Consider the following 19220-nt stretch of genomic DNA (forward strand, 5'->3'; position numbering starts at 1 on the left):
CCCGAACCTTGGGGATTTGTAAATAATGAACTAAACTTAGGGCTGAAGGTAAAATCTGTTTCACACAAACTAGTGTTATATGAGCGCATTTGTGTGTGTAGCCTGCCTTTTTCTCCAAAAAATGAAACCCAACAAGTTCACTAGGAAGGATGCCTAATGGTTCTCTAAGATCCATGAATAGCCTAGCTTTGGTTGAAGGGCCTCACTGAAATGCTAGTCTATCGTCCTTAGGGTTGGTATATACAAGATTCAATAACTGACATAGTGACAAAATAAGTCCATATACATCCCTAGTAAAGTGTTTGTTTGTTGCATCAATAGGCTACAGTTAGCCTGTACCTTTTATATCCTAGGCTATATAAACCAGTTATCTTCTCAGTTTGCAACTTATTTATAGAATAGAATATGATTTACTGGCCAAAATAGCACAAAAGCTAGTATAAGCAGATCAAAACAATTAAATGATAAAACCAAATTTAAATCAATTAGCCAATTAAAATAGGCTAGGAAACAATTAGGGTACAAAAGAGTTTTTGTATCTCATGGTCAAAATTTGGGGACACAAGTCAAGTTGAATATTTGGAGCTCTACAAGCATTGAATCTTGTATTTGAAAGGATTGGGGGATTTTTTTTTAAAGGGGGGAGAGGAAAAAACATCAATGATAGACAGAACTAAGGCACTTGTTACCAAAGTTCATGGCAAAGATGCAATGTTGTGATTCCAATATAGTATTGTAAGTCCAAGTCTAGTCAAACCTTTGTTGTAGGCTAGCCTATTTAGTATAGGACATTTCCAGTATAATTTTTATTGCTCTTTTTTGAATACTTTCAATTTTTGAACATTGGTCTTTGGCCAACTTGGGATGCCAGACAGGGCAAGCATATTCAAGACAGTTTCATATAATAATAATAAATTATTTTTAGGTTCTGGATTGATATAGAGAATCATTTGAAAAGAGAGAAAGATCTACCTTAAATTGCAGCTTAGAGCAAAGTTAAGGATTTTCATCCTTGTAATGCTCTGTTATGACTTCTATGGGTTGTCTGCTAAGTTTGGGTTGAGGACTCAACAGCTTCCCAGTTGTACAGGAACTCTTGCTATAGCTGTTCTTTGTCTAGATTTTTCTTGAATGCACCTGTTGAATCAGCAGCCACTGTATCTTCAGAGAGTAGATTCCACAAGTTTGTTTCTTGTTGTCTGAAAAAATGGCTTCTTTCTCAGACTAAGGAGCACTTCTTGAAGATCTTTTTGGAATGACCTGTATTCACAGAATGTTCTGGCTAGGGGGGGATAAGGAAACAAGGGAGAACATTTTTGGAAATAATTTTGTGGGTCATTATCATGTCACCATGTTTCCTCTGGTATGCAAGAGTAGGAAGCTTCAAGTAACATAAACACTCTTTGTTCAAGGTCTTTTATAATTTTGGTTGCTCTTTGTTGAACTCTTTCTAGAATTTGTTTGTCCTTCTTGAAATAGGGTGATGCCAGGGACCTTCCAACCTCTAGGCACAGGCAAACTAGTGCCTTGCAGAGCTTCATAAACACACTTGGGTGTCTGCTAGAGATAGTTCTTTTGATCATTTCAAGAGATAGGAGGGCAGACAATGATACAGATTTTGCATGTGTGCTGAACTTTAGTTGACAATCAACAAAGACTCCAAGATCTCTTTCACCAGAGACTGCAAAAAGGGGGTTACCTTGGAGATGGCATTGCTGATGCATGTTATGTATGTTAAAGTGGACTACATGGGATTTGTCAGCATTGAACAAGAGGAGCCATGTATCAGCCCAAGTCCCAAGAATATCAAGGTCCTTTTAAATAGATTGCTGGTCACAGGTTGTGGCTGCTTTACCAACAAGTTTTGAATCATCAGCATAAAGAGTGAGGAGGTTTGAGAGTAGATTGGGTGCATCATTTATATATAAGTTGAAGAGACTTGGCCCAAGAATGGTCCCCTGGGAAATGCTGCTTAAAACAGTTGTAGACAAGGAGAAATGAGGGACACCTTGAGAGTCATGAACTCTTGCAACTTGCATTCTTTCTGAAAGGAAACTCTGTATCCACTGGACAATAACATCATCATTAGCTGCTGCTTTTATTTTGGTGATGAGGAATTCATGGCAAACCCTGTCAAATGCTTTTGAGAGGTCCAGGAGCACCATGTTGACAGGTAAATCATTATCCAATAATGATGTAACATGCTTCTATGTATTAGATTAGTATCAACAGATATTAAAGATCAAAAGCCATGATGATTAGAAGTGAGGATATTGTTGATGTCCAAGTGCTGAATTAGGGCTCTGATGACAAATCCCTCAAGCACCTTTACAATTGCAGAAGTGATACTGATAGGATGGTAATTTTGTCCTTGATTGTTGGGCCTTTTCTTTGGAATGGTGTTAAGGACCTTTTCTAATCCAATGGTAGTTATCCATTTTGTAGGGATAGCTGGAAGAGTCTACACAAGGGAGAACTGAGAACAATTCAGCATTCCTTGAGAAGTCTTGGGTGTATTCCATCTGATCCTTTGGAGCATATCTTCAGTAATGGATAATTTTGGCATTGGTTTACATATTAAGTTTGATGGTGCTGCAGGGATAGTTGAACAAGATTCGATGGTGAAGGCAGAGGCAAACTGGGTATTCAATACATTAGCCTTATCTACTGGCAATGAGTGGGTTATGCCATTATTTTTGAGGTCAGGAATGATGTGATGGTTAGGATTTTTGGCAGAAACGTGTCTCCAAAAAGATGTGGGATCTGCCTTGATATCTGCGCTAAGCTTTTCCTCATGTTGAGACTTCAATTTCTTAACTACATTGGAGGCAAGATTCCAAGCTTTTGCATACCTTATCTGATTTTCCTGAGTTTTCTCCTTGTTGTACCTTTTCCAGGCTCTGGCTTTCCTGTTGATTGTTCTTTTTGCATCCTTTGTGAGGAATTAAAGTGTTTTTGGTAGATGACATGGGAGTGCTTTTTTCAGTTGATAGGAGGGCTTCTTAAACATTTGTCCATGATATATTAATATCAGAAATAATTAGTTTTGACCAATTTATTGAGGCTAGTTCCTTCTGTATTGCTTGGTAGTCAATAAAAGTTTGAGGACAAACATTAGGTTGCAGATATAAGTTCAAGGATTACTGAGTGGCTGCTGTTGCCAACTGGAGGAAGAAATAAGGAATTTGGATTGCTCAAAATTACAATATCCAACAAGGATGGATTCTGGTTACCATGATGCCTTGTTGGCTTTTCAACCGTTTGGTGATGGAATTTGTCAGATAAGCAAGACACAAATAGGGAATCTCCATTGCTAGATACTGCATGACCTAGATCATCAACCCACTTAGATTAATGGGAGATTGAAAACACCAATAATTATCAAATCAGATGATACCATAGATGCTATTTCATCAGTGATAGTTTTGAGATGTATTTCACAATCATCAAGACTGGGTGCATTAGGGCTTCTATTTACACACACAATACAGATTTTTTTATTTTCTTGAAGAGTAATTTCAAGCCATAAACTTTTCACCCAGGGTACATTGAAAATTAAACAGTTAATAAGACTAACCTGGAAACCTTCCCTGACATAAATAACAACTCCTCTTCAGCAGTTTGGCTGCCCCAGAGTAGCAAAGTACTGAAAACCAGCTATCTGCAACAAACTTTTGGTAACAGATATTGTAGTAAATTTTGGCAGAATCTCCACTAACCCAGCAATATCAGCTTCTTCATCTTTTAGGAGCACTTGGATATTTAGAAGCTTGTTTGTAAGAGAATCAACATTGCTAGAAATGACACACAGGGTATTATTATTTTGAGGCTTTTGTGACTGGTTGTCCAGTGGCAGAGGTCCCATAGCTGCAAGTGTGGTTGACAAAGGCAGGGTAGGTGTTAATTCAGAGATGGCACTGAGGAAGCTTGATTTACTCAAACTATCACATGAATAGAAAAGTTCATTTGGGCGTGGAGGGGGGGGGATGATGGGCATGGGGGGGGGGCTTGATGCCCTCCAATCACTTTTGACTGTTAAAAAGGGCACTAGCCCTTTGAACTTCCAATCAAATGAGCCTGTTTTTAAGTTTCTATGACAATGCCTTCTATAAAAACTTTATGCCCCCCAGGACATAATTAAAAACCCTTGCCCTGAGGGTTGTGGGGGAGTGTCCTTCTCAAAAACATATTTTCTATCTTGAAATCAACTATGCTGAAGAAAATGGCTATCTCAAAATTTTTATTGGATGTGTTTGGGGAAATGATGGGTGTGGGGGGGGGGGGGGGGTTGTTACCCTCTAGAAACTTTTGACTGTTAGAAAGGGCACTAGCCCTTTCAATTTCCAATCTAATGAGTCCTTTTTGAAGTTTCTACAACAACACATTCTATAAAAACCTTATATTCCACCAGGGCATAACTTAAAACCCTGAGGGTTGTAACTTGCCCTGAGGGTTGTGGGGGAGTTTCCTCCTCAAAAACATATTTTCTATCTGAAAATCAACGATGCTGAACAAAATAGCTTTCTCAAAATTTTGATTGGATATGTGTGGGGGAATGATGGGCATGTGGGGGGGGCTAGTTGCCCTCCAATCACTTTCGACTATTCAAAAGGGAACTAGAACTCTCTATTTCTAATTGAACGAACCCCCCTTGAAGTTTCTACAACAACCCCTTCCATATGAAGTGCCTCTGAAAAAAAAATAATAATAATAAATAATAAAACATTGGAGCTGTATGGCCTTTACTATAGGCAAGGCTATAGCATTGCCTTTGATACTCCACTAGCAGTATTAGAGTAAATATGATACAGTACTTTTGGTAAAATGGTACATATACAATTATGGAGTATGATATTTATGGCTAGTATATGGCTTGTCACTGAATTAGATAACATTGTTAATTGTGATTCAGAAAACTATTGATATTTCTAACTGTAAGCTATACTAAGTTACATTTGTTGCTCTTCTGCAAATTTTACATATAAAGATACTTTTTACTCAAATCAAAGCGGTCAAAACACAACTTGTGTTACTAAAGTGTTGGCAGTTTTTGGAATTCTGCTGCTGGCACCTTTGGAACTTTTTGCACAACTGGGTGGAAATCTGTTGATGATCTAACTGTCTTAGAGACATGTTTCAAAAATTTAAAAATTAACCCAATGGACATCTTGGAATCAATATCAGCCAAAGCCCTTACTAATGATATGAAAGTCAACCCTTTAAAGTCAGCTGTTCTTAATATTAATTTCCTTAAAACTCCCCCTTCTTTGTCCTGTCCAATCCCCCCTGAAATGTCTGTTACCACTCTGAAATTACTGGGTGTTGCCATATTAAACTGGGTGTTGCCATCTCAAGCAACTTATAATGGGATTGCCATATTAATGACATCTTAAAACGTGCAAATGCTGCATTTTCCCTCCTTAAACTCGTTAAAAAATTTAAATGCCCTGAATCGCATTGTTTGAGGATTTCCCTCTCATTTGTACGCCTAACCCTTGAGTACATCTGTCCTGTTTGGCATTCCGACATCTCCATTGAATTGTCGGACACAGTAGAGGCAGTCCAAAAATGGTGCCTAAGAATTATGTTCAACAAGGGTAAAGTACCTTATATTTCCCTTCTTAGGAGAGCTAATCTTGTCACCCTTAAGGAAAGAAGAGCAAAAATTTCCTTGCGTTTTGCTAACATTGCCTTTCATAACTGTGGAACAACTCCCCTTTTCCCTGGTCAATATTCACCCCTTCAACCCCACCTCCCACATTCTGTTTCAACAAAAACCCCCGTTCTTGCTCCAATAAGAGTTTGCATTGAAAGATATTGGAGAACTTTTATCCCCTAAATAGTTGACATTTTCAATCAGTGAATCTCTGCAGCCTCCCCCCCTCACTCACTTTTTACCTCTTAATTTTTAACTTTAATGTCCATTTTGCAAATTTGGAGGTTTTTTATTATTTTTTTTTGTCACTAACTAACTTATGTTTTGTTTTAATTTTTGTATCCCCTTGTTAGTTTTACAAGTTTTCATTTTTTTGACATTTTTGCTGACTTGACTTTGACCTTCTAATTTTATGAGTTTAATTTGTTTTGTTTTTAACATTTTACGTATTTGACATTGACCCTTTTATAATTTTCTGTTGTTGTTTGTTTGTTTGTTTTTGTTGTTCTTTTTTCGTTTTATTTAACTTTAAAGTGCGAATTCGGCCCTTTTGGGCTTGTGATAGCCGTTTTTCAGCAATAAATCTTATCTTACTATATTATGGCAAGGACGACTCATCACTGAACCTATAGGATTCGCAATTGCGAGATATATATGCAATGAGTTTGTCGTTATTGTGACAAAGAAAAGATTGACTTACAGAGAATTTGTAAATGTATACAACTTAGGGTTTGCACATTTGCACAAATAAGCTAGGCCAGGGTAACATTCATTTCTGACAAATGAATGTCATTCATTTAAATTCAGGATAAAATTTTGATTCTAAAGGTGTGCCTCTTACTTAGCCTTTCCATTAGTGAGTATATTCAAAAATTTTTCCTTTTGTTTTAGCATGTCTCCTTCTAGAGAGACCATGTTCTAGACGTTTACCCAAAATATTATTTGAGATGATTTTAAAAAGTTTAAAATTATAGAATGAAACATGACAGTCTGATTAACAAAAACACCCTGCATATTATAAAGTAAAAATTTGAATGTTTTAGTTTCTTCTTTTATTTTATATATTTCTTGGGCTGTATATGTGACCATCAGTTGAGGGGTTTCTATTTATGTTTTTTCTAAATAAATTAATTCTATCAAGTGCAAATCCACTCACACCCCTCCCCCCTGAGGTACTATATATAGCCATAGGATATAGGTTTTTACAAGACAAAAAAAACACCACTTAAACAGCAAATTCCCACTTTCTGATATACAGTGTGTTTCTATTAATCATATTATCATTTTTCTTCTATTCTTATCCACTCATTTTTAAATAGCATCTGTCCATCAGTGAAAGCCCATCACTGTATTTTATTAACCTCCCCCCCCCACCCTAATAGTCAAATACATTATACAAAGGCCAAATTATACATTTTCCATGAATTTTTATGTTGCTTGATGCATTGATATGGCTTATTTGCTGTTGAATTAATTTGAAGAAAAGATCATGTGAAACAATTGTATTTGAAAAGAGCATAAAAAAGACATTGAGTAGTCTATTTACCTTTTTCCTATGTCAGTAACAGAATCATGTATATATCTACCATTTATCTTATACTGTTTCTAAAAATCATGGTTACTCTTATGAAAATCCCCCCCCCTCCAGATGGCATAGCTGTTACCTTCAAGTGCAGCTAGGAGCAATCTAAGGATTTCTCCTTGTGGAGCTCCAGAATGGTCACTTGAGTTGTATACAAAGTTCAATAGTGACCAGGTGCTATTCCATGTTTAGTTGCAACCCAATTGAGTTTACAATCTCTGGAGGACTACTCAGCATCAAGCCTTCATTTGAAAACATCAATGGATTTGACAGCAGCTGTTTCATTAGATAGTTTGTTCCAACTGTTGACAATGCAGGATGAACAGAATTTAGTGCGGACTCTAGATATTGTAGACTGCTTGACAAGTTTCAAATGATCACCTCTAGTTCTTGAGTTGGTACCAACAGTAGGGAATAAAGCTGGGAGAGTATTAGTATTAGCCCTTAATAACTTGTAGGCTAAAATGGCACCCCCTGTATTTCTATGGTATAAATTTAAAAAAAAATCCGAAAAATAAGTGTTTCAATGAAATGTAAAGGCCATTTTGAACTTAAGCTCCGCAGATACAAATACCTGTTAAAATTCAACTCCAAACGACCAGCGTTTACTATTAAAGAATAAATGAAACCCAGAACGAACAGAAATTAAATAAATAATCATAGCAAAAAACATAGAACAAGTAAATATATAAATGAATAAATAGATTTTAAAGAGAGTATGTTTAGATTGAATATGAAAATCAAGCTTAAAACAAAAAGAAATATTTTGCTATTGAAGCATAAATAAAACTTAAAACAAACAGAAATTAAATAAACAATCAATGTAAACAAACATACAATAGATATTAATATAATTGAATAAATAAATCTTAAAACGAGTGAAACTTAAATTGAATATGCAAATCAATCTTGAAATGAACAAAAATCACTACAAACAAGAGTTTAGGTATCTCCTCCTTCTCTCACTACAAAAGCTAAAACCTACTTCAAAGTTTGAGAACTCTTCAAAGTAAGGAGCGACATTAAAGCTTAAGACGAACAGAAATTATTTCGTATATGACAGGGGCTGTCCCCTCCTCATCGTCTTGCTCTTTACGCTAAAGTTAGACTCTTTCTCACATTTTTTTTAAATATAATAAAAAACTTTAGCTTAAAGAGCGAGGCGTTGAGGAGGAGACAGCCCCTGTCATATACGGGATAATTTCTGTTCGTTTTAAGTTTTAATGTTGCTCCTTACTTTCAGTTAAAAAAAACTTTTTTTTATATTTAATTTCTCTTCAAGCTTGACTGCATGTAACTTAATTCCAAGTTGCTTATGACAAACTTTGTCAAAAGCTTTAGAAAAGTCAAGCAGAATCATGTCAACAGGCACCCCAATATCAAGTAACTTGGGGGTGTGATAATACAATTCAAGGATATTGGTATCAACAGATCTTCCTGAACAAAAGCCATGTTGTGAACTGTGTAAAACATCATTGGCTTCAAGGTGTTTAATAACTGCAGAATTGATTACTCTTTGAAGAACCTTAACAACTGCTGATGTCATGCTAATGGGTCAATTATTTTCAGCAAGGTTTTTTTCTACCTTTTTTAAATATAGGAATGATATATGCAGTTTTTCCAATCCTGAGTTAGTCTGGAAAGATTTAATGATAAGTTGAACAGCAGGGAAAGTGGTTGACACAAAACTACAACATTCATGTAAGATACATGGGTAAATGCCATCTAGACTGGCAGATTTATTCAGTTTGAGGGATGTAAGTTCCTTTAGAACTAATGTATCAGTAGTCAGAATTGATTCCATTTTATTTGATATATCATATAAAGGATATGTGGGATAAACAATACTGGAATTGGAGGAAAAAACAGATGAGAATTGTTTGTTGAAACTTTCAAATATCAGTCAGGATGATCAGATGATTTACTTGTGCAAAATATTTGGGACTGTGCATCTACTGCTACACTTTTGAGTGACATAATGCCAGAAAGATTTAGGGTTATCCTAACATCCTCAGCCAATTTTTCCTCAAACCTTCTCTTCAACTCCTTTATTTGGTTGGTTGTCTGATTATGAAAAGTTTTGAAGACTTGATAATCTCCTGTGGTCTTCTTTTTTCTTTAGCAATTCCATGTTCTGTGTTTTTTGTTGATTAGCTTGCTTACTTTGGTAGTTAAAAAAGGTAAATTTTTTGCCTGTTTTACCTGAAAAATTCTGGTGCAAGACTTTTCAACATGCAGAATTTCTGTTTTTACATTTGACCAACTTTCATCAATATTGTCAGTAATAAGCTTTTCCCAGTTGACATTGGTAAGCTTTTAGAGACTAGTTTGTAGTTTACGTAGTTTTATTGCTTAGGAGAAGGTTGTTTGGTAGGCAGACGTAAGCCCAAAATAATTACTACATGGTTGCTATTACCAACAGATGTGTTATTACATTCTTAATGAGAAGGTCAGGGTTACTGAGAATAACCAAATAAAGAGTGTTGGAGACTTGACCTTCCCTGAAACGAGTTGGCTGTGAGATTGTTTGACAGAGGGAATTATCAGAGAGCACAGACAAAAAAATGAGAATCTTTATTACAAAAACCAGATCCATCAATCCTTTAAATTTCAGGAAGGTCAATGTCCCTCAAAAGGATAAGATCAAAGCTGGCAAAATTGGACATCACATGAGATAACATGACAACCAAATTAGATTCAGAGTCCAAAGCAGAGGGAGAACTGAGGCTTCTATAAACAACACTCACTACAATTGAGATTGTTTGATTTTATCCAAACAGACCATCAGTATTATCCAAACAGACCATCAATTTCATCAGCAGTCAGAGAATTAAATTGAATGAGACTAACCTTTATTTCATCTCTTATGTATAAGCACACTCCTCTGTGGCTTAGTGGGGAATTCAGGTTAGAAAAGAGTGTGTAACCATTGATTTTAATTTCATTAGGTGATAAGGCTGACAAGGTGTTTTTTGGTGAAACTTCTGTAATTGCTGCAACATCCACTTCTTCTGATATCATATGAAAGGAGAGTTCAGAAAGCTTATTAGGGGGGCTATCAACATTGTAGGTAAGGAACCTCATTCCTTGTGAGGTAGGAAACTGAGAGGATGCAGGACAAGAGTAAGGAGGGTTCAAAGGACTGTTAAGGTTGTTAGATACAGCACTATGAAACAACAAAGATGGAACAACAGGTGAGTAAATTGTGGCAGAAGAAACAAGAGAAATGTCAGCATCAGACAGGGAAACACTATTATGATCGCTACTAGACAGTTGAGAGAAAAAAAATTGGTGGTGTGAGTCCATAAACTTTTAAACAATTAACAGAGGTAGAAGGAGGCACAGACATTGGAGCGGTCGGGGGGATTGCTCCAACTGGCAAGTTTTTTTGGATGATGGAACCGTTACAAATTATCAAATTCGCCTCTCCATTAGCTTTTCTGCGTTTCTACTCCTCAGCTAGAGCTCTGTGCTTTATTTAATCTTCCTTTGGACTATCACCATTGAAACTGATTGATCCTTCTGTTTCAAAGGACTTTGTATTATTTGTTTTCTAAATCCAGTTGATGGCACAGAGAAAAGGAGAGGAGAGTAGTAGCTACCAGAGGGTTGATGACTATTTAAAAGTATTTTTACTTTGGCTGGGGGGGAGCACCAATGTCAACTCCATAAATATTTAACAGATAGTTATACAGGAAAACAGCATCATTGGTCTGGGCGGGGAATCCATATGTAACAATATTCAAACATCTTTTGAAATGCTAGTGCTCTGAACGTGCTATATGACAAACATCAGTCTCAGTTAATTGGGCTAGAGAAATTTGAGAAGACACTGTAGAAGCCACTAGGTCCTGAACAGTTGAAACAGAACTGACTGATTGTAGTGAATATTTTCAGTGTGTGATACCCTATGGACAATATCACTAACCCGAGCAGAAATGTCACATTTAATGTCTGTTCTCTGCTGGGAGAGTGTTTGGGTCAACTGACTGGTGGTGGCAAACTCCATCTTTAGACCTTCCCTGAAAGATTTCAAGGAATTATCCATAACAGAAGCTAGCTTTGCTATCATAGCTTGCTCACTAAAGGGGAGAAGGGGAGGGCTAACTTTGCAGGCTGGACTTGACTAGGAACAAGTAAGTGATTGCATCGTTTTGCGTAATAATTTATATTCTCTAGGCGACAATTCAAAACAATCACCTCAAATCCACTTCTCACAAATGTCACACTCTATGGCAGGGGACCCCTCATCTAATTCTGTAGAACATGCAGCACACCTGCAAACTGGTACTCTGAAATTAAAAAACTTACCGGCAAGAGTCAAGAACAACTAAATTTTAATATAAATGAACCTCCAAAGACCACAGCTAATAACCTAAATAAGTTTTTGGCTTTTATTGTCCAGAGTCTCCCACCACTATCTTATGCATTTGATGTTGTAAAAAAAAATTGAAAAGCTAAAACGATCAAGTACTTGCCCTATATATATTCCCGGTCATCTGATTAAAGCTTTCTGTTATTACCTCGCGAAACCCCTATCTACCCTGTTCAATGAAATTACCGAATCTGGACAGTTCCCTCAATATTGGAAACAAGGTTTTATTACCCCAATCAAAAAGAAAAATAGGAAGCCTGGCTTTGATGGCATTCGTCCTATTACCCTCATCTCGGTTTTTTCAAAATTGTATGAAAGTTTTCTCGCAGACTGGCTTAAGACGAAAGTCCTCCCCCTCATTGATCTTAGACAGTTTGGTAATCTCACATCCACGTCAACCACTCATTACCTGATCCATCTTATTGATACCATGGATAAATTACTTGAAAAACCTAACACTTGGCTTAATCTGATTTCTATTGATCTTCAAAAAGCTTTCGATTTTATTAACCGCAATTTACTCATAGATAAACTTATAAATGAATTCCACATTGAAACTTTCCTTGTTAAGCTCGTTGCCTCTTCTCTTTCTAATAGATCTCAAGCAGTTAAATATCTAAATTGTTTCTCAGATCATCTCCCCATATTTAATGGAAGTCCTCAGGGGACTATTCTAGGCCCTCTCCTTTTTTATCTTATGGTTAACAGCCTTTCAACCCTTTATAACATTGGATGGAAATTTGTCGATGACTTGACAGTTTTAGAGATATGTCATAAATACATCTTTAGCAACCAAATGGGCATACTCCACGATATTGCCTGTGAGGCCTCTTCCCATGACATCACAGTTATCCCTTCTAAATCCGCAATAGTCTCAGTAAATATCCTTAAATTCCCTCCCATTTTTATTGCTCCTATTCCTCCTGAAACCTCTGTCACATCTCTTAAACTCCTTGGTGTTACTATTTCTTCTAATTTGAAATGGAATGCCCATATAAATAATATCCTACGACAAGCAAACTCCACGCTTTCCCTCCTTAAACTTTTAAATAAATTCAGTTGCCCCCAATCACATTTACTACAAGTATAATTTTCATTTGTGCGTCCCATATTAGAGTACGCTTGTCCTGTGTGCCACCCTGGCCTCTCTACTGAAGCAACACGAAAAATTGAAAATGTCCAAAAGAGAGCTCTAAGAATTATTTTTAAAGAGGGCAAGATACCCTATTTGTATTTGTTAAATATTTCAAACCTAGAGACCCTCGAGAGACGAAGAAATAATTTGTGCCTCCGTTTCGGTAAGTTGGCACTTTTGAACCCCCGTACTGCGAACCTTTTCCCTGAATACCATATACCTGATAGAAATCGTCCTCCACGAACTGTGTCCCAGCCTATCCCCACCTTATCTCCCATTCTTTGTACTACCTTGCGTTATAATAAATCTTTTACCCTTTTTTTTTACTGATTTAATAAATAGTGGTTAATTTGTGCATAAATTTTGTCGTTTCTCTTATATAATAAAAGAAACAGCTCGGTTTTCTCTATACTCTTTTTTTTGTTCCCTATCCCCTTTTTATGTTGTTTTTTAAACATTTGTTAATGTGTATATTATTTATTTTTTTTCAGTTTTATTAGTTTTTATCTTATTATAGTCGGGGAGCCTAAGTTGAAAAAGTCGTCAAATAACGATTTGTAAAAAAACATTTTGGTACATGAGTTCTGACTTTTGGAAACCATGTTTTTGAACATGCTGATTCCATTTATTTCGGGAATTGCGACCACCAATGTGCGCTTCATACTTTAATATGAGGTCAAAGTTTCGACTCAATCATCTATGGTAAACAATTTAAAACTTAACTTGTTCAGTGTTAAGTAGATGACACTGCATCATTCTCGTGGCTTCGTTATGGTTATCTTTACTGCCGTCTGCCATGCTGGTGCAAATTGATGGTTAAAAAGCTAATTAACTCTATTATTTGATCCTCAAAGGTTTGTCTTTACCAGGATTTCCCTTTTTATTGTTTCGCCTCGTCTTTCAGGAATCCTTGGTATATAAATTTATAATGCATAGGCTAAAAGTCTTACCAGTTTTGGGGTCAAAGGATAGTTAGAGGCTTACTTAAGTGGTTTAAAAGTAGGGTAAAGGTGCAGATTAGTTCCCCCTGATAAAAGCAACTTGTTTCTTACTATTATTCAGTAAATTATAGGGGTGTCCACGGGAAGGGTTTTACGAGGTGCTTGGCTCTTTTGTGAGCTAGCCTAGGTTGTACAGTTTTTTTTCAAGCATATTCAAGCAAAGGTGGTACTCTGACAATACTTGGCTGTCTTCTCTTTCCTTTTTTGTGTGTCAAGAATCTAAGTATTTACCATTGCTCTTCAAGTCACTAACTTTATAGCTCATCCAGTCTATCCTATTTATTGAAAAATTTGATGGAAATCAGGAAAAAGGAATAGCCCTCCAGACTTGGCGGTTTTTAAAAAAATATCGATACAAGTTTATCAGCCATCCTTATCAAATCTGTTTTTCTGAGCCAAAACCTATAGAAAACAATTTTAGAGCCTCAGTTAGACAATTTACCTTTTTTCTATTTTAAACCACATCAGACAACTATTTTTATTTATCACTTATCATGTTTAACCGTCTCCTTCTTCTGTCACACTACAGTCTTCCGTCCCATTTTTCCATTTTCGGACCCTCTGATCCTTCCTGCCCAGAAAACGGAAAAAGGGGATGGAAGACCTGTCCACATTTCCAGATTTCCGTCCCATTTTTCAAGAATTTCTTCTCTATTTGGCAGGATAGCATGGAATCATTTGCCAGAAAAAAATTAGATGCTCTATATAGCCCCCCCCCAAAAAAAAAGAAAAAAATTATGCAAAATCTGCCAAACCGATGGAAAAGGACAGCTTCCCACTGTTAGTGATATAAAACGTGTCCGAGAACTTCTATTGACCAGATGCAAGTGCAATGCTAAGTACCATGCTCTAAGAAAGGACTGTCAGCAAGCAAACTTCTTACAAAAAAGGCTTGCTTGGCATAGAACGTACTTTTGCTAACCCTGTAGAAGAACTAGAAGCAGTTAAAAAAGTTCTGCTGAATGTTGGTAAAAATCCAGGATCACCAACTGACATGATAAAAAAAAAAAATACTTCAGCATGAACTCCTCCAGTATTCCCCGGCATTGTTCGAAGCGCAATCCGAGGGATTCCGATTAAGAACAGGAAAGAAATCTGATCTGATAAACTTTATATAAGGGTTGTCTTGCCTAGATTCTAAGGCCTGCTCTTTGCCAGTGTTTGATGTCAATTCGAGGCTATCTCTCATTCTGGACTTTATACCGTTCTTAAGGACTATGACTCCGTCAAGGGATGAGACATTGTCTGATTTTTCAAGAAGGTTGATGTGCAAGGTTTTTACTCAGCTCCCAGAAAATCTATGCCAACTGCATGTGGTTTCTGACCGGTATGATGGAATTTATGGAATCAAGGACCCAACCGGCTCACCAGTGTGCTTAAAAGACAGTAGTGGCTGCCATAGACGAAGGGGTGAGCTGAGTTTGAAGTTCAGTACCACAAATAGTGACAGCATCAAACTCGGTGATTCCTGGCAATCAATTCTTAGAAGTTCTTCCTGCAAAGCTAACTTGGTGGCTTTTATTTATGAGTTTTGGAGCAATGTTGGAAGTAAAAAGTAAGAACTTTGATATTATACTTGCTGGATGTTTCCCTGATCGTCGACATGTTGGGATATTGCCCCCCAACAGAAAAGGATCCCTGGAACCTTTGCCTCCTCTTAGTCTTGAGCTTGCAAGCACACATGAAGAAGCAGACATGCCTGTAGCAGTCCATGTTGCTTCCAGCTTTAGGAATGGAAGTTCTTCTGTTATTGTTTGGGCCAATGACACAAATATTCTGGTGATACTTTTGCAACACTCCTCTACGCTGTTAGCTACGAAAGAGAACAAAAAGGAGCTAGTCCTCCAATTTCCTGACATAATTTTCCCTGTGCACGAGCTAGCTATTTCTATTCCACGGGACTTTATTGACAGCATTGGACTTCTACACTGCCTTAGTGGCACTGACACGACGAGCTTTGCATATTCTGTGGGAAAGAAGACATTTATGAAAGCAGCTTTGAAATTTGATCTTATAATGAAGCTGTTGTGCTTGGAGCAGGTTTTTTTTTTTTTTTTTTTTTTTGGTGTTTAACGATAGCCTAGTGTTTTTGGTAATTTTTTTGAATTAACGATAGCCTAATGTTTTGGCTAGGTATAAAAGAGACAACTACAATATTCTAGTAGAAAGCTGGACTTAGTCTGAGTGAAATAGAAAAATCAACGAACTTAGTTGCAAAAAACCACCAAGCGCACCTTTGGCGCTTATATTCCCGAGATATTCATAATCAGCATAGTCGATTTAGTCTAAAACCTCTCTCAAATCACTTGTCCCCCTCAGATTGCTATTTTGTCAGATTTTCAACTTTGGCTCCCCGGCTATTAACTAGTTGCCATTTTGAAGTTTTTTAATATAAGTGACAAAGGAATCATACAGCATTCCGATTTTTGATTATTTATTTATTTTTTTTTTTTTTATTTTTTTTTCATTGGTTGCCAATCTTTAAATTGTTGTGCTTTTGTTATGATTTTCTTGCTTGTTTGTTTTTTTATGGACTTCGAAATTCGAATTCGGCCCTTCAAGGCTTGTGATTGTAATTTCTCGAAATAAATATCTCTTATCTTATCTTACCTATCATGGCCTTTAACTGGGCTTATGTGTTTTTGCTTTGCCTTGCTGGACATAATATAATTGACTAAATCAGAAAATAGAACTAAACAAGTCCAGGCTATGTGCTAGGCTGCTACCTAGTGCTAGGCTACTACCTTAAAAAAGTCTCTTCTAAAATCTACAAAATCCAACAAAAAATAATTCTCTGCAACAACTCCTCAAGCTGTCGTTAAATCAGAAACTTGGAATTAAGGTAAATGCTTCTTAAGAGTTAGGGCAGGCGCTTGGCTCACTACCTTTATAGGATGAAACAAAAAAGATTTACAAATCAAAATATTGAATTGTAAGTAGGTCACAGGATTTTTCTATCTGTTCCCAAGCTTGTTGTCAAAATAAGCTAGGGTAGATTACATTGCCCCAGGCCGACCTGGGGCAACTGGGTCAGCTGCCCGGTCGCTGCAGCTAGGGGCGCCACAGCTGGGGGATTGCCTACTTTGATCAAATGTTTCACTTTGATTTGTTTTTTGCTTATATTTGAGTTGGTACGAATGTGCTGTGATTAATTTTGCCCCCAGGCACTACCAACCCTTGCAACAGCTCTTTTGGTGTGTATTCAGAAAAGAGGAGTTGTTGTGGATTGCATCTACCAGTTCATTTACTACTGAAGACATCGCAGAGTTCATTAACACACAGAAAGTTTCAGTTGTCCAAAGGGTTGGCCCAACTTTGTCCAATAGAATTTTTTGTACTGGCTCCAGGAAAAAAGAGTTATTGTTGATTGCGTCATCCAGACAGTTATTACTGTGATTCTGAGGACACTGCAGCGTTCATTCACAAAGAACAATTTGCCAGCAATCTAATGAGCTGGCTTCACAATAAGGCATTGCCTTTGAAAAGTTTGCTTAGTTTGGCATGGTTCTCAGCTAATTGGCTCATCATTTTATTCAAGTGCATTCTATGCAAGCACAGTTCATCTTTTACCCATGTAACTTAAGTATGTGTTTTGGTCTAGAAGGTAGCAATATGTATGCAAAGCAGTAGAGTTGATTTCTGCTTTTGGAGGAGGGGGAAATCTCTGATTCCCCTTCTTAGACACATACCTAATCTAAACCTAAATTGTATGTCTATGACTTTGACATAACTGCTGCAATATATCCTGTTGGTATTGTTGTTGTCAGATGGTATCAACTTAGTACCAGAAACAACTGACCACATGGGTATGAGTCCATACAGTACCAAACCTCCGCGCAGAGAATACTTTCCCTAAAAGACACTACCAGCCCAGACCTTGCGCACTTCACCTTTTACTATCTTGTCCCCCATTTGCTGCTTGACTTCAAGATACATAAAGACTTTGGTACCTTATATTACAGACGCAATTAACAAAAAAGCAAACAATTGATTTCCTGCTTTTTATTTATATATGTTCACTTTTCTACCCCTTTTTATGATTTTATTAACCCTTTTAATTCACTAGTTTCATGTGTCTTAATGTTGTTTTTAGACAGTAATGGCCTATAAAAGTATGCATGTGTATACATTTTCTTCTTATTTTTATTGATTTGTTTCTTTTTTTTTTGACAATTTTGATGAATTGACAGTGCCTTCGTTTGTCAGTTTTTGTGTTTTTGATTGTTTTAAACCTTTTTTGATGTTGTTCTCTTTTTTTCCTAAATTTGAATTCAGCCCAGCCAGGCCTGTGATGGCCATTTTATGAAATAAAACTGATCTTATCTAAGTATGATCTGATCTTATAAAGCATTCCAAAATAAATGTCAGAAAGAGAAATTTATTTGATGATAGTACTAGAAACAAAAGTTTTCTTAATCTTACACCGATCCTTCACGGAAATATTAGTAACAATCGCCAATTGAAAATGTTTTTAGTCCAGAGGTTAGCACTTACAAATGTCCAAGATGACAAAAGGGTGTTAAGTTTTTCTTTTTTTTGTTTAAGGTCAAGTAAAGTAAAAAATGGTACATCCCAGTTCTGGTGAAATGGAAAGATCTTCTGCAGAAAAGGAACAAAAGGCTGCTGTTAATCTCCAAAAGGTAAACTTTTAATCTGTATTGTTTAAGGATTTTGTTCAGCTTAGATATCAGTGTTTAAAAACAAATTTTTGGGTAGATGTCATTCTTCTAGTTTGTAATGTATCAGATTGTTTGCAGCACATCGAATATGTCCAGTATGTTTTCTAATATCTGAAAATGTTTTGACCCTGCTCTAGCCCTATGGGGCTAGAAAAAAACCTAAGACCCCATTTCTCAAGGGTTGGTCTTTTGTGAACATATATGTTCATATATTTTTTTGCAAATTTAATTTTCTGTAAAATGCCTCATGAGAGCTACCTTCATAGTTTAGAATTAGATTTATTTTGTATGTAACAACTCATATGTTGGTATTAGATATAAAGCAATTTAAATGAGAAGAATCTGCTGGCTTCTGTCCATCAGTGAATTCATTAGAAAAGTTTTTCCAATATATTTTAGGCCTGTATGCATTTCCTTTTGAACAGTAGGTTTTCATGTTTTTGTCCTTCTTTGAGTATGTTTTAGCTTTGATTTTCTTTTTTTTTTCCTGCTTAACTTTGCTATGTTCATGAGGAACTAAGGAAAAAAAATGCTAAAATACAGTCAGTGAAGTATTCAATCAATTTACCCGCCCCCCCCCCAACCAAAAAAACACCAACAAAGTAATCACTATATTATCCCCCGCGAGAGTCAACAGCCTGGTAAAACGGTCTGGAATGTAAGAAGTGCAACTACTAACATATTAAAGAAATTCAATTATGAAAAAACCTCCAAATAAGCGCAAAAAAGAAGAAAAAACTCCTATAAATTCAACACTATAAAGGAAAAAAGAAAGGAGGGAAACCAAAAAAA

The 19220-nt window shown here is 36.5% G+C and overlaps 1 protein-coding gene across 1 annotated transcript in view; it reads left to right on the forward strand.

The window, feature by feature from the left end:
- LOC148939477 (uncharacterized) overlaps window positions 1-19220 on the forward strand; it is a 100180-nt gene continuing 80960 nt past the window's right edge. The window contains 2 exon segments of the mRNA XM_089107021.1: window positions 1-48; window positions 18295-18389. Of these exon segments, the coding sequence (XP_088963147.1) occupies window positions 18312-18389 (78 nt within the window). The 5' untranslated portion in view covers window positions 1-48; window positions 18295-18311.

This window comes from Artemia sp. Qi Xiang Cuo, chromosome 21 (assembly GCF_049724085.1).
Source record: "Artemia sp. Qi Xiang Cuo chromosome 21, ASM4972408v1, whole genome shotgun sequence".
NCBI lineage: Eukaryota > Metazoa > Arthropoda > Branchiopoda > Anostraca > Artemiidae > Artemia > Artemia sp. Qi Xiang Cuo.